Here is a 16920-nt window from a genome sequence, read left to right as displayed (position 1 = left end):
GATATTAAACGACTCAACATTTTTTTATTTCAATGTTTTCTTTAGTTTCTGTTTAACTTATTCATATATAAATAAAATAATAATAAAATATACATATCATATTATGAACATAAAATATAAATAAAAATAGCTATTTGACGACTAAGGAGCCTTGCATTAAATTTTCACGCTTTTTTACCCAACAAATAAAATTTTATTGATATTTACAGAAAAAAAAACTAAAAAAATTTAAAACTGACGATGTCCGTAAACAGCCCAAAAAGATTCAAACTATTTTCAAAATTGTATGGTGTATAGAATATGAAAATATGAACATTCAGTAAAATTTTCATGGATTTACAGTTATTCGCTTTTGAATAACAATAAAATTACAAAACCACTACATGAGAAATCGAGTGGAATATCCAATATAGTAAAAATATGAATTTCAAACGCACATAAAAATTTAATTTGATTTGCTTGTAGACGTTTTTTTTTTTTTGATAAAAGTAGTCAAGCTCACGAGGAATCTTGTATTACATTTTCAAATCTTATGTTTAAAAAGAAAAAATTTTTATGAATTCTCAACTCAAAATAATTTGTTAATTTTCGTGATTTTTCCGTATTTTGTCAAGATTTGAACTTTAATTGCCTCTAAATAAAAACTGTGACTAAGGACTTAATATCTTTAGTTAAGGATTAATATTTTTCAAAATATGTCGTTGTAACAATATAATAGGAGTCTTGTATTAAATTTCAAGCTTTTTTACCCAACAAATACATTTTAATTGACCTTCATAGAAAAAAAGACTAATAAAATTGGAAACAGAAAATGTTCCTAAACAGTTCAAAACAAATCAAAATAACTTGAAAATTTTATCGTGTATAGAAAATGTAAATATTAACGACCAGCGAAAATGTTATGTAAATACGTTCATTTGTTTTAGAGATACACCAAAAACAAAAATCGATTTTATGGAAAACCGATTTTGCGTAAAAACTCCCGTTTTTCTTAATTTTTATGTTGTTTTTCCCGGCGCTTTTGAAAACTATTGGGAATTTTAAATTTTGGCCTTTTCAATGCACCAACAATATTCACTTTCCCATCGAACAAGATACTGTTGAAGAAAATCGAAGCATTATTTCGACTACTTATTGTGTACACAGACATAAAAAAAAACACACATTATTGTAAAATCAATACATTCATCGTTTCACTCAGAATCTAAAATACACAAAATCAATGTGAGTGAAATTATTTGACCGTTACACCCATGTATAAACCTATTGTATTTATGTATAAGTATAATATGATATGTACACAGTGCACAACTCAATCACATAAACATCCAACACTAATTTTGTTTGACTATCACATTTTGTTGAATGCAATTGAATATTGCTCGTGGTCACTTTTCACCCTTTTGTTATCGTTCGTGTAATTCTTATATTTTTCTCCTCTATTTTCCGACTCATAATGGCAATAGCCCATGACACGATTTCTGGAAACACGACCTTTCCAATCAATGAGAATCAAAATACTGCAGAATTATTTTGCCGGTCTGCCGTCTACAGTTATTTCACGAAATCCTATAGTGAATGTGATAAACGTGGGTTTTCAATAACGTAACACGGTAGCAGATGAATAATAATATATTCAAATCGATGTATATGAATCACGTACACAATGATTGGCATAATAGCTACCCTAATTAGGTTTTCAAAATGTGAAAGAGAATGTAAAACCATAATATGTGTGTATAAAATATAACGATTCGTGTCTAAATAATAATATGTTCAGTGTCCCGTTGATGAAAATTGTATTATGTATGTCACGTAACTATCACAGTGGTTGTATCAAAAGAATAATATGTATACGACATATGTATAGCAAAATGATCTGATAAAATGTTTGTGTAACTTAATTCCTATTGTTGCTCTGTTTTTAACATTGCAATTATGATTTTATTATTCTAATACATTTTGAAATATCATACGCCTATAGTTTACCTTCACTTTAACTATTACGTTAAATTGTTTTTAGGAATTTTGTTTTATTCAAGGATATAAGGATATACAGGGTGTAACAGGAAAACCTATAACGATGAAATAACTTTTGTTCTAATCAATATTTAAAATTTTTTTTTTATGTATAATTTATAGTCATTTGCGCTTCACGTACCTATAACATAAAAACCTATATGTTTCGCTGTGAAATAACTGTAGACGATAGACCGGCAATATAATTCTGCAGTATTTTGATTTTCATTGATTGGAAAGGTTGTTTCCAGAAATCATATCGTGGGCTATTGCCATTATGTGTCGGAAAATAGAGGAGAGAAATATAAGAATTACACGAAGGATAACAAAAGGGTGAAATGTGACCACGAGCAATATTCAGTTGTATTGAACAAAATGTGATAGTCAAACAAAATGAGTGTTGGATGTTTATGTGATTGAGTCGCGCACTGTGTACATATCATATTATACTTATATAGTATAATCAATGTTGTAAAGTATTTGAGTAAAAATTGCATGCATATTTAGTTTTTTGAACCATGAAGTCCCTAGTCCTTAGTCTAGCATTAAAAATAATTAATACATAATAATTCACAATGGTTTATAATTAATCATAGATACGGCCAATGTGACAATGTTTCCTCTGAAAAATTGTTTTTTTTTTTATTTATAACTGGTTCTTATCTACAATATATAATATAAAATACAGAAATCTAGGGTACAGACAACAACAAGCATACCAATATGTACCCATGGGTAGTAGCCACTATGTACCAAGGTACCTACTATATAAGTTATATAAATATAATATAATATTTTGTATTTGAAATACTACTCTGAAGTATTCAATCGACTTATGATGGAAAATGTAAATGTTTTTTACCGTAAAAAGTCACATTTTAAGTGGTATAAACGACAAAGTGAAAAGTAATTAAATAAACTACCTTACTATGTTTATTAACCATAAGATAATTTATTTAGAATCTCAATCCAACTGAACAATTTCAGAATTGTGTAATATTTATACTGCGTGATATTCCCACGGTAGTCACAAAATGCTATTACAAAAAATACTTTCAATTTTTTTTTACTTAAGACGGAAATGTTCTCAATAGGTCCGAGCATTGAACCAATAAAATGAGTGCCACGTTTTCAAAAGAAAAGTAATAGTTCAAAAGAATCCATTCACAACCACAGTCATATATGTCAATAACTCTTGAACCACGGTCAGCCATCGTTCTTTTTTAAATATCTTTTAATTGGGGAAACGTCAACAATTTATTTGTAAGGGAATCTGAATTAATTTGGTCTTTAACTCTTTATATTGTTAATATAGTATCATCGTAAATAGCAAATAACCTCGTATATGATGTATATATAGGATATCCCGTGAGTGTGTACCCATTAGCCGTAGAGAGGGACTCGCCAGACAAAACTATTTTTTTTTTTGCCGTTTTACCTATAAACTAAAAAAATATATTAAAAACCATGAGATTAATGAAAATGAAAGGTCAACATTTTCAGAAAAATAAAGTCTATTGAACGGCTATCTTCAATTGTTTCAAAAATAAAAATATGAAAAAATACATTTTTTAACAATATATTCGAGTAATTATTATATGAAAAATGAGCATATTAGGCGCTTTATGTTAATGATTAATGAGGATCCTTTTATTGATCTTTAATTGGATATTTTTTTATGAGGCAATCTGTTACAAAAGTTGAACAATAAGCTTAATTGATAATTTTTTTTTAGTACATACAGGAAACAGAGTGGAGAGACCTCCCAGTGTAAGTACTTCGTCAATAGATAGTACTCAATATGAGTAACTCATAACATGCACTTGCAATTACATTTTTTTTTTTGTTACATAATTTTACATAAAGCTAATGAATGTAAAGTGATCAGGTCACAACACCACTGTCTTTTTATTCTCTTTTTGGGATTACCAGGTATGGATATGGATACAAGTTGAGAAATAAGTGGATTGGGATGACGATATAATCGGTTATTGAAGCGTTTGTAATATAGTTTGGTTTATTCCGTTACTGTAGATATTTTTAGATCGGAGTGGAGGGATTTATTTGAGATATAGAATGGAGCTTTTGAAATGGTGCAACCATATATATATATCTATATGTTAATTAATCTAGCTTGCTTGTTATATTATCTATATAAATATTAATCTAGCTTGTTTAAGAGGACGCTACACCCACATGTGTTGTCTCCGTCTTACAAATGCGTATGGTACTATGTCCGGGAGTAGGCCTAGTTCGGACGCCTATTTGACAGAATTTTAATTGGGCACCTGTAGGTTTCTGCCATACCCAGTTGAGGGATGGCGGTCTTGCCTTCTAAACAGTTGCCTGCCCAGAGAGCGATGCCGCCCGTGGCCGGAATTCGAACCTGCGACGGTGCGCGTTAGAACCAACGCCGTAGTCCACGCGGCCATTCCACCCCCCTTACAAATGTAAAACATAGCAAAAACAGTTCACGGGAAAAAACCAAAAAGGCTACGAAATTTTCACCACATAAAAATGAAAACTTTGGCTAGAAATATGGTTTTTATTTTTTCGCTATCAGAACTAAAAAAAATGTTATTCAAGTTTAAAAAACTCAAAAATAATGGATTTTGAAACAATAAGAACTTTTTTTGTATAAGTGATATCAAAAAAATAAAAACGATATTTCACAGTCTCACAGATATTGTTCTGTGATTACTGATTACTATATGGTATATCAATTTGGAGTCTTAACTATCACTACAACCTGAGTAGTGAGTGGTTCTATCCCAAGCAAAACAGTTTTTGGTATTTTGTACATTAGACATATTAAATTTTCGTTCACTAGTTTCAATAGAGTGCTGTCAGTTTTGATATTACAGTGAATTGATCTATTGTCAACATTTTAAGTTACAACATTATCTATGTACTCTCTTTGGTTTTTTAGGATATTTAAATTTTTAAGTAAGTTATGAGTAGGTATGTAAAACATTAATATTTTAAAATGCTCATAATACACTTAAAAATTAAAATATCGAAATAAACCAAAGATAGGTTAACGAAAATTTGCTATGTCATCTGTGTGTAACACATGCTGGTGCGACGTCCTTTTAATGATTTAATTTTGTCATATTTATCTTCATTTGTAAAAATGTTTAATTTAATTTACTAATTTACTACGAGTGTTATTGTAACTACTGCGTAATTATGAAAATATTTGTAAAATTTACAAAAGGGTTTCGAACCTGTTTATTATAATAAAATAATAATTATAGTTACTAATTAGTAGCTTATAGATGTTATATTCCCGATTCCATTGTGTTATAGATAATAGAGTTGATCAATAGCATAGATATTTTCATTAGACATGTCGAAAAAATAATTGAATACAGTAATCATGAGTTTTCATTGTTTTCAATGAATTAAAATATCAAAAAAAAATAAGATTAATAAATGTGAATAAATTATATTGTATAGCGTGTATAAAATGTCCAATTGATATATTAGATCTATTTTTATTAAAAAGTGTATTTCATTTCAGATAGGATTATAGGAATATTGTATACTTTGCATCTACATTAAACAACAACTAATAAAATATGATACAATCAGTCGTATTTATTTTAATACTTGTAGGTCATGTAAAGCCGGACAAAAGGAATGAAAATGTCTTCCTAAAACTACCAGTGGTAATTCGATTTATAAGTTTTAGTGATAATGAAAAGTTGATAATATTTAGAACAATAAACAAACATAACAGATTACAGCAGTTTCCATTGTAATAACTTGTTAATATTTATTTAATAGTACCTATATTATTATATTAATAATAAATTGATAAATTCCGTAAGTTTTTTACATAATTGATATAATTTCAAAACAACATTTCTGAACAAAAGTTATATTTTTTTAAGTTTTTTTCTCTTTTGAATGACATTTTTAATGCCATATTTCGAAGCAGAATATTATTCGAAATATTTCAATCTGTAAAACATCAAATTTCGCACAAGTAGTTCATTAGTTATAATTATTTTAAGTTTTTATGAGCGGAATAGTGGACCAACATTTTCCGGGGTACCCCTATACCACTTTACTTCGCTCATCTAAACTTTAAATGATTAAAACTAAAAACTACCTATTTGTCTAAAATTTGATTTTTATAAACTGAAATACTCCAAATAATATTCTGCTTTGGAGTATGAAATTTAAAATGTATGGTGTCATTCGTCAAAGTAAAAAAATAAAACATATCATTTTTTTTTCGGAAATTCTGTTTTGAAAGTCATCAAATTATGTAAAAAATATTTTCAAAAACATTCAAACTTTTCAAAATAATAAGACACTATACACTTAAATAGATCACTTGGTAGTTAAGTTACTAATTACAAATAATTAACAATCAATTTTGTAAATATTATAAACAACATTTAAAAATAATATTGTGTACATTTGTGATGTACCACTATTGTACCATTGTACTTATTATATCATCTAAATCGTTTACTAAAATGAATAACTTAATTTTCCTCTCTAAGACTTGTATTATTGCCTTACAAGTATGTACCTATTGAACATTTTGATGTAAATTCAGTAACAGTCTAGAGATTTTATTTGAAAAAAACTATATTTTAATATTTCTAATTTAAGATGAAATACTATAGACTTACAGTTAATAGATATTATAGAATATAGATATTTTATTATAAGTATAAATCATAGCAAATAATTAAAATATATTTTTAATCTTTGCATTATTAATATGAATTATATTTTTAACGTAAATAAAGTTGACTAAGGTTGATCATTTACAGCTAATTACATCAAAACTTATCAGGTATTAGCTCATTATTAAACTTTTTAGGGTGAATATCGAATGATCTTCAAATCATTTCATAATTGCAATCCAGTAGATGATAAAATACAATTCAACTACTATTTAAATAAGAAGTCAGATAACTCAACGGAACTTAAAGGAAATATGACAGCTTTAATACCAATAGACGATTCTCTTTCTGTAAGATAAAAATTATATTCACGCTATTATTTATTTTATGTGCAGTTTTTATTTTCTAAAATCAATTTTAAGAATAAAATCTAAAAAGAACATATTGTTTTATGATTCAAATACTTGTAACAAAATCTTATACTTCTATACTAATACTTTGCGCATCGTGTTTTCTGAACACTTATATTCAATAATAGTTGAACATAATACCTATTGTGTTTGATACAATATAATAATGATTTGAATTTCCTCATAATATTAGGTGGATATAAATATCGCAGTTAAAGAAACCAATGGAGCTTGGAAAGAAAATTCATTTTTATCCCGGTCAGAAAAAGCTTGCTCAACGACTAAAAAATTAGTGGGTCAAATAGATTAAAATGGCCTTGGACTTAATTTTACGTGTCCCGTAACTGTGGTATGTAAATTTAAAATTGTGTAGTCTTATAATTTTTTTTTAAATTCCGTAATTATTGGAACGTTATTACGGCTAAATAGTGGAACTAACACAGCGATTACGAAAATACTTACAATGCTAACAACGACGACAATTACCTTATGAAATCAAGAAAAGCCATATAAAATTAATAACGGCAAATAATAAAATACAGCAAATATAACAAAATACCTACATTTTTTAAATAATTAATAAAATATACTATAATAGTAGTATATTAAAAAATTATTTATAACTTATAAGTACCTATATAGTGTGTACTATATACATAATATATTAATATCATGGACACCTATTATACACCGCGAGGTGTCACATAATTTTATAATTAATAAAAATTCAATATATTTCACTATAATATAGCAGCACGCAAGCACCTGCCAATATACTTAATTTCTACACTTTTTTTTATATATTTAATGATCAAAGACAATAAGTAGGTGCAATACGCTTACAACAATAATTAGTAACACTAACAAGTTTATACAATAGTCAATATTAGACTAAATTGTACAAACAATGCAATAAAAACAAAAAAAAAAACAAACAAAAATACATTTGTATATAAAAACCATTTTTAAATTTTTTTTACCATTGGGTGACTTCCCCCTCCCGTTAATCAAACCACATCAAATTTACCTAATGCATAACGTGTAAATACAGATTATAAATATACATTTATGTTCAATAAAAAAAAAATTTCGATCTCAAGTAGACATTATAACAAATTAAGATCCGTTTTCTCAAATATTATCGCATTATTAAATCGATCGGTAAGATAGGCAAAAATTACATTAAATGAACATAAATTGTTTACCGTTATACAGTCACATACAGTAATAATCATTTACTAGTTACTACGCACACATTTACAAAAGCCACGTGCATGCAATTTGAAAATTGACTTTTTTGAACTCGTTAAAAACTGTCCTCCACCGATCCACTTATTATAAATTCATCATTTATTTTTAGGAAATACTAATATAAACATTTCGAGGAAATTTCAAGTACCTAAGCTTTTAACATGTAGTTATGATATGGGGACACAATAAATGTATAATATAAATAATTATTGCGAATTGCGAATTCATTTTAAAATGTATTTTTTTGGAACCAAGTCATCGATCTCATTATTAAATACCGGATTAATTTCAATAGACATATGTTATATGTTGTGAGCAATATTTCTACGTACTTTACAATGTTGAAAATTTAAAACTTCTAAAATATTTTTGCAACCAGTGTAAGGTGTTCTAAACATATAGGTATTGAATTTGTTACATTATATATGTAACATAAAGCAATGGAGTTAATTTTGAATTTGTTGAAGTTGATTAGCATGTAAATAATAAATAATATACAATTTATTATTCTCCTAAATTAATGGTACATACTCGAGTAAAGAACGGATGAGCGAGGCACTGAAGTATAAACGCAATTTTATGTACAGTATTATCAGATGAACGTAAAATATTTTCATTTTCATTCAATTAACTATTACTGCTTGTAGAGTTGTTGCTGTAATATTGATTTCGTAGTATTGTGATCGCTGTTTTTGTAACTGCGATTTTCATTCAACTGTTTTGTCAATCACAAAACTGTATTTTTTGTTTTAAGCTATTTTGAACAGAAAAAAACAAAAAACACCATTTTTTTGTCACTAAATTCTCAACTATGTCACAAAGACATCCTGTGGCTTACTAAAATTAATTTTTTTTTAAAATACACGTAGACAATTCTATATTCAAATTTCTGACATAAATATTGTTCAATAATAAATAAAACTGTCTATATTTATGTATTTACAATGATTTACAGAGGCATATAGGGCTAGCATGAACTAATGCACTACGTTTCAAAATTGTACACATAATTTAAATCAATGTTGTGTGAACCACATAAAACATTCAAATACAATTCTACCATTCCAGATTTAATCAGAAAAAAAATAGAAAAATCAAGGTCCTACACTATTTTATTATTTACGCATTTAAATAGGTAATACTAGCTGTATAGCCCAACATTTCCATGGAAAAAATGGACAAACTAAAGGCGCTATATCTTTGTACCTCGGTTTTTGGCGTAACTCAGTTAACTGGTAAATCGTAATTTTTTTTTTATAGATTTTCATAATATTTATTTTGATATTAACTGAACAAATTTAAGTTAATACAATATTCATCATGACAATATTCCCCTAACTATATTACCTGACTTCGACGGGGAAAAAAGTTTGCCATTTTTTCTAACTTTTTTAATATAATTTTACTGGACAGATCGCGCCACTGATGTATCAATATTTTATCGCTCAATATTCCGTAGATAGGATTGGGGTCCAGAAAAATATGCTTATAACCTGTTCCGTAGTGTACTTTTTTAAATTGAAAAAACCACGATTGAATCCGTTATTCCGTTGGGTATTTTCCGAGATTATTTGGGACATAAAAAAGGCACTTCGTTTTATATAATATCATTGACTATAATATAAACCATGGTTTGTATACCTATATATGTACATAAATATAAAGATACAATAAATATGCTGTACACAATTTATAGAAAAAATACTTTGTAATCATAGATACTACCAAGGATCATTAATTACTATATGCATATATGATAAAGACAATTTCATCTTTCAGGGTGTTTACATAGCAACTGGATTCGATACATCAAACTTTGAAAAGCTAAATTATATTCCTAAAACGTTTGCTTATGGAACATATAAAATTCGTATTGTTTGGAAAGACAAAAAAAAAAGAAAGTTACGGCTGCGCAATTTCTATAATACAGTTAATACGACCATGGGAAAAATTTTAATTTGTCTAATTCTATAATATTATAATACCTATATAACACTAGTATAATATAATAGTATAACAACTATTACAACTGAATATCAAACTGAAATAATCATAAAATATATGTTTATAAATTTTATCATTATGGGAATTAAATTGTATTTTACGATTATTTGTGCTTAATTATATTTGCTTATGATAACGTCAGATGTTGTCAGTCAGTCAAGACAAATGTGTGAGTTGTGGCTTGTTATTTGATATAAAATGTTAAACATACAAGTCTGAAGTCATGATATTTTGGAATTAAGTAACAATTTTATCCTGCTCTAATGTTTAAATGAAACGTTATGCCTAAACTATTATGATTTTTATTTTTTATGCTGAACTCTCATCAATAACTTATGTTTTTGGTGCTACAAATTTACCAAATTATATTAATATTAAATGGTAATAGCTAAATTGTTTCCTGTTTTGGTAAATATGAAAAAAGTTTGTAAAAATAACAATTAATGCGGTTTCGTTTCTGTTTATTGTCGATAAATTTAATATGTATTTAATACATAAATTGTAATGCTGTATTATTATTTGATAGACGAGTGACGACAGCTAATTAGTGGCAACATTATTAATATGTATATTGTAACTTCGATGTATAAACCTATGACGTTACCTTATACCTATATACCTTGAAATGAAGTTGATTTGTGAACTAATATTACAAAATAAATAAATATGAATAATTGGAGTATTGTGTATACTGTATGTAATATAATGTCCTATTGAAAATATATTGATTTATTTTGATATAACATAATTATTACCTATATACCTTATACAATTTTATCATATATTCCCAATCGATAATTAACTAGGTATTGTAATATTAATAGTAATAATAGGTTGATTTATACAATAGATATTTAAACACATTTCAAAACAAAATAAAAACAATTACAATAATAAACAATCTTAACAAGAATGTCTGAAACAAGATTCATAAATGTGATTAAAATATTGTATTGTTTGTTAAGTATATAAAATATTGATTCAAATTATTTTTGTCAAAAAGAGGATTTTACTTCGTATATATAATAATATACGTGTTAATAAAATAATTTAACATGAAACTTTCGGTGATATTCATTTTAATTCTTGTAAGTCGTGTTAAACCAGAAAGAACCAATAACAAACCTCGCTTAAAGCTACCTATTGTAAGTAGATTAGTATATCTATTAATTAGATTTTTATGAATCAAAATACTTAGAAAAATATTCTGCTTTGGAATATGAATTTAAAACTCTATGCTGTCATTCAAAAAAGTAAAAAACTTAATAAATTATATAGATAAAACCTATTTAAAAATATAATTTTTTAATAAAAACATAGTTTTTTTAATAACTTAAAATTATGTAAAAAAATATTTTCAAAAACATTAATACTTTTTGGGATGATTAGTGTTTTACGCTTTATAAATCACCCTGTATAATGATTAGCTAACATTGTTATTTTTTGCTGTAAAACCAAAATGTTGAATACCTATTTGAGTTTTAAATCATGTACAATTATTTTAATAATTAATGAACTAATAAGTACTATAAAATATACAATAGTTTATAAGCTAATGAATTAAAAGAAAAATAGAAATTAAGAATTTAATGGTATTAAAATATGATTGGGATACATATTAGTTTTACAGCAGAATAAGTGATCCAGTGATCCAATTAGTGTTAATTTTTTTTAATTTTTTCATTAGCTTTCATTAGCATTTACTATAAGAGAATCATTGACAATTTGTGGAAATTTATGAATGCTCAAAAACATTTATTTTGATTTTTTTATAGTTGAACAATAAAAAATAATTTTAATACTGTTCATTTATAATATTGTTTTAGGGTGAATACCGAATCGACATCAAAAAAATTTATAGCTGCAATACCACGCGTCAAAATAATATACATGCAAACTATTATTTAAATAAAACGTCTAATAATTCAAAGGAAATTAAAGGAAATGTATCACTATTAATGCCGTTTGATGACAACCTTTCTGTAAGATAACAATGTTTACATAATGAGTTATATTGTGTATTTGTGTGTTTTCATATATTTTCCAAGACGAGTTTCAAGAAGATCGTTTATAATTTCATAGCCTGTACCAAAATGTTTTTAAAAATAGGTAATACAAAATCGAAATTTTTACCAAGTCCTTTAGTAAACTTATATAAGTAATCACCAAGCCAATATTTAATAATCATACAATTCAACAACTGAACAACCTCAAGAATACTCTAATAATATGACTGTTTCACTGCTACTATAATATTATATTAGGTATTCGATAATTTATGATATTTATTTAATTACTAGCTGATCCCGTGCACTGATCCCGTTAAATGTACAAACTGTATATGACTCAAACTTTGTTCAATGCCTTATTCAATATTCGGTGTATGATGTTCTAGATTCATCTTAACTTTTCTGTTGCCCGGAATAAAAATTCTTATTCGCAGCAGTATATTATTAGGTAGGCAATCTACTTGCGGTAGATCGCGGACCCCGTGCTGTTTGTACGTAAGTGTATGATTTAACTCTAAAGTACCAAGTTTGTCGTTTTTACTTAATTCCACCTACAGTGGATTAACCACCGATACGTATAATATCAAAACACAGCGTACAAAAAAATTAAATGCATTGAATGAATACACTGATTTCACGGCAAACAATAATTATCATTATAATAGCTTTAAAACCCATGGCAACCGTTTATAAACAAACATTTCCACCGTAAACCTCTAAATCCCCGTTTGAGCACATCCCCTGGTTGGACCTAGGGGGATGATATGAGAATCTAAACCATCGGAGGCGTCACCCAAACGCATACAAAAAAAATCATTCAAATCGGTCCGGCCGTTCTCGAGTTTTAGCGAGACTAACGAACAGCAATTAATTTTTATATAGTATATAGATTTATAAATAAATTTGAAAATTTGATACTCTTGGTGGATTTTAAATTGTAATATATTTAGTATTTTCTTAATTTATCTCTAAGTAACTTCAAATGGATCTGGTTCCTCTTCTGACTCCCTGTACCCGGACTATACATTTTGTGTTATCTTTTTTTTAATTTATACATACTAAAATAAACTTGAAGTTTTATTTCTTTAGATGGATGTAAATTTTTTCATCAGAGGAGCTGATGGAGATTGGAAAAACAATACATATATATTCCATGCAGAACAAGCACATACAACAGTAAAGAGCTTTATGAGTAAAATTGATACTAGTGGACTTGGATTTAATTTAAAATACCCCGTACCCGTGGTACGTAAATTAAACATTACCGTTATTAATCTAAAAATATTATAACATTTTTAACAATGAAATACATTTAAAATAAAAACTTTTTAGACATTTTAATTTACATTTTTTAAATACAAATTATTAGAAATTAAAAAATGTGAAACATTAGAAATGTATAAATATTAAACGCACATACCTTTGAATTAGATATCTATGTTTAAAAATATTATTATTTTTAAGGGCTTTTACGTTGCAACGGGTTTCGATGTATCAAACTTGGAGAATCTCAATTATATGCCTAAGGAATTTGCTTATGGATTATACAAGATTCGTTATATTTTAACAGATAAAAAACATCAGCATTTTGGTTGTTTTGTAACTATAATTCAATTAAAACGACCTTCGGAAATAATTTGATGTTTTAATACATTTTAATAATTTTAGACTAGGTATGTTATTAAACAAGAAATATTGTCACTCATTGGTTTACATTAATTTCAATATTACGGCTGGACTATTTTTTGGTTATGGTTAACTGTTTTACGATTAATTGATATTATTGATAATAAATTATGTTTTGCAACAAAAAATTTGAGTGTTATTTATTCAGTTTAAAATGTATTAATTTTTCTAGTAGTTTTAAAGTTATGAACGTTACCTACCTACCTACCTAGCTATTCAAGTTTTACAAATGTGTATAACAATGATTATTACATTTATGATAATTTAAGTAAGTAGTTTATATTTACGAAAACAGAATATAATTTTGAAAATATCTTGAAATACATATGTTCAACAATACTTACCTTCAGTTCCTCATTTATACTTACAAAAACTGCTGTAACTAATTCAAGTAGGTATATGTTTTTTATTGTTTTCAATTGTTTGACATGAAAATATAAAATATTCAACAAGTGAAAATAGTATTATTTTTTTTTAATTTGTAATATATCCAAATATCAAAACAAATATATTATTATGCATATATGCTTCTATAACTTATCTAAACTCTCACTTATGTATAGTACCTACTACTTATTTAAAAGCTAAAAGTATAAATTAAATATTTAATAACATCACGCATTGCTATAAATTACTAATTAATTTTTAGAAAAAATGAATTTTAAAATCACTTATCGAATATATTGGTTTTCATTTGATAATATTAACGTGTTAATCTGATTCTGATCGTGTAATATGTATTGTATTTACAATAGCCATAAGACATTTTTCTAATTTTGAAAAATATTTTTCAGTTAGAACCTCATAAATATATATTTTTTTTAATATCTAACATTAAAAATTCTGATAGAAGATTCCCAACAAGTTTTTCTATTTTTATCAATACAAAAAAGTTCATTGGAATTAAAATTATTGAATTAGATTATTTGTACAGGTATGCAAGAATGACACAACGTCTCAGCTTAGAATCACGTGTTTTGTATGCAATGATTTATCATTGAATTCAAATATAACACATCCATTACAATGACATGCTTGACGATTACTCTACAGTAGAGTTGTACCCACTTGCCCACCTTTTTAAAAATTTATTTTTAACCAAACCAACAAATATTTCAAACTAATCCAAAAATCTACAGCTTTGTTTATACTAGAATACGTTCAAAGAAATTTTTTTTCTTTTACTATTAAAGAATATACCTATTTACCGACCATTGTATTATATAATATATTACAAGTACAATACAATAAGTAAATGTTATGTTAAATTTTGGACGTGTTGGCTTCAGTGAAAACTGAAATGTGTCCACTAACACCACTTCTAATTTCAAAATGCATTATTTAGTATGATTTTTTATTTCTTTTTATACCATTTATTTAGAAGGTCTCTTGGCCAGTTGTATTTTATTATTATTATCCCGTAATGCAGAGGGCTATGAGAGGTTAATATAATAGATTGGATCAGATAATGATCGAAGATTGGAGATTTGGGTGGTTTTTTGTCGTTGTGTGGAGTTTTTTGTGTTCTTAAGAAATACATTTTAATAACTTTAAAACAATTGACTAGAAAGAACCATAAAGTAATGAATTATGTTTCATAAGTCATGGAGTATCAAGAATATTCAAATTAGATAGGTGTAGATATTCAAAATAATATAACGTGGGGTCTTTTAAAATATGAATAACAGAATAAACCACTTGTTAGCACTTAATGGTTAACCACAAAGGTCCGTTAGCATAGCGTTCCGAATCAAAATTTTAAACTCAGACTCAAAAATAAAAAATATCACTTGATTATTAACAATTTGCAACCAATTTATAACCTACCGAAGTCTTGCCCCCGAAATTAATGTTTTAATCGCATTTAGTTTTTTATTATTAACTCTTTTTTCACACGATTACTTGAAATTTACTTCTTTAAACTATATGTGGATAAGTCCCGCTTTTTATACTGCACGATTCCAAATTCCAATAATGAATTGAAGTGCAGGAATTACAAAAATGCTAAATTAAAAATGTTAAATAGTTCATGTAGATTCAAAATCTATGGTTACAGCTGATTAACATATTATAATGTTACATCAAGTCTTTAAAGATATGCTTTGGAGACAAAACTTATTTATGACTTATTTATGACTAACTTTATGAGTGCACACTGTACACAAGTCATTATAAGACAATGGTAAAATAATAACGAAATATTTATCGCTGGTTTTCTACATAATAATATTATACAATATTTTGACGGCTAAAGTTTCAAACTTCAGCGGTATATAACACAGCAAGCGTGTGAACGAGAATGTTCAAATTCGTGAGATATTAGTTAGTAACGGTTAGTAAGTATAGAATGAAATATCACACAAGGAATTTAAGGAAAAACAATTTAATAGGTATTTTTATTTGTAAACGGACAATTACTTAAAGTAGATAATCATTTTTCAGTTTGGTAAAAATAAGTTAGGTAATTAGGTAGATAATTAGGTATATAATTATTTATCTGAAGCTTTAAGGCAATAGGTATTTTTTCGCTAAAACTGTTTTCACACAAAACACAAACTCAATGCTCATAATGATAATTTTTCTCTTTGCATGGGCAACGCCAGGCGGGACAGGAAGTATATAAATATTAAATTACTGAACACAAATTTGGTTCTCTTAGAGTTGAAAAAAAGTATTTGATACGTATAATATATATCTAGAATTTGCAGATGGCATAATACAGAGTGTATCAAAAGTCTTCATCCGCGCGATTTCAAAAATTTATATTTATTTTAAAAATATAAGGGTGAAAAAAAGTAAAATATATTCTTAAAATAGGTAAGTTTTATTAATCAGTCAAGCATTAATACATGGGTTGCTAACTTACGATTAATCGTTGCCGAACTATATCAGTTC

At 26.8% G+C, this 16920-nt stretch overlaps 1 protein-coding gene and 1 pseudogene across 1 annotated transcript; both read left to right on the top strand.

The window, feature by feature from the left end:
• Positions 1–5600: 5600 nt before the first annotated feature.
• On the top strand, positions 5601–10283 carry LOC132938910 (uncharacterized; annotated as a pseudogene).
• Positions 10284–11338: 1055 nt separating this feature from the next.
• LOC132939964 (uncharacterized) lies at positions 11339–14064 on the top strand. The gene is made up of 4 exons (XM_061007411.1): positions 11339–11475; positions 12157–12312; positions 13429–13584; positions 13804–14064. Exons 1-4 carry the CDS (start codon positions 11386–11388, stop codon positions 13978–13980), a joined length of 579 nt encoding a protein of 192 aa, XP_060863394.1. The 5' UTR covers positions 11339–11385; the 3' UTR covers positions 13981–14064.
• The last annotated feature ends 2856 nt before the right edge of the window (positions 14065–16920 follow it).

The sequence above is a fragment of the Metopolophium dirhodum genome, chromosome 2 (assembly GCF_019925205.1).
Source record: "Metopolophium dirhodum isolate CAU chromosome 2, ASM1992520v1, whole genome shotgun sequence".
NCBI classification, from domain to species: domain Eukaryota; kingdom Metazoa; phylum Arthropoda; class Insecta; order Hemiptera; family Aphididae; genus Metopolophium; species Metopolophium dirhodum.
This window is presented reverse-complemented; position numbering and strand designations above follow the sequence as displayed.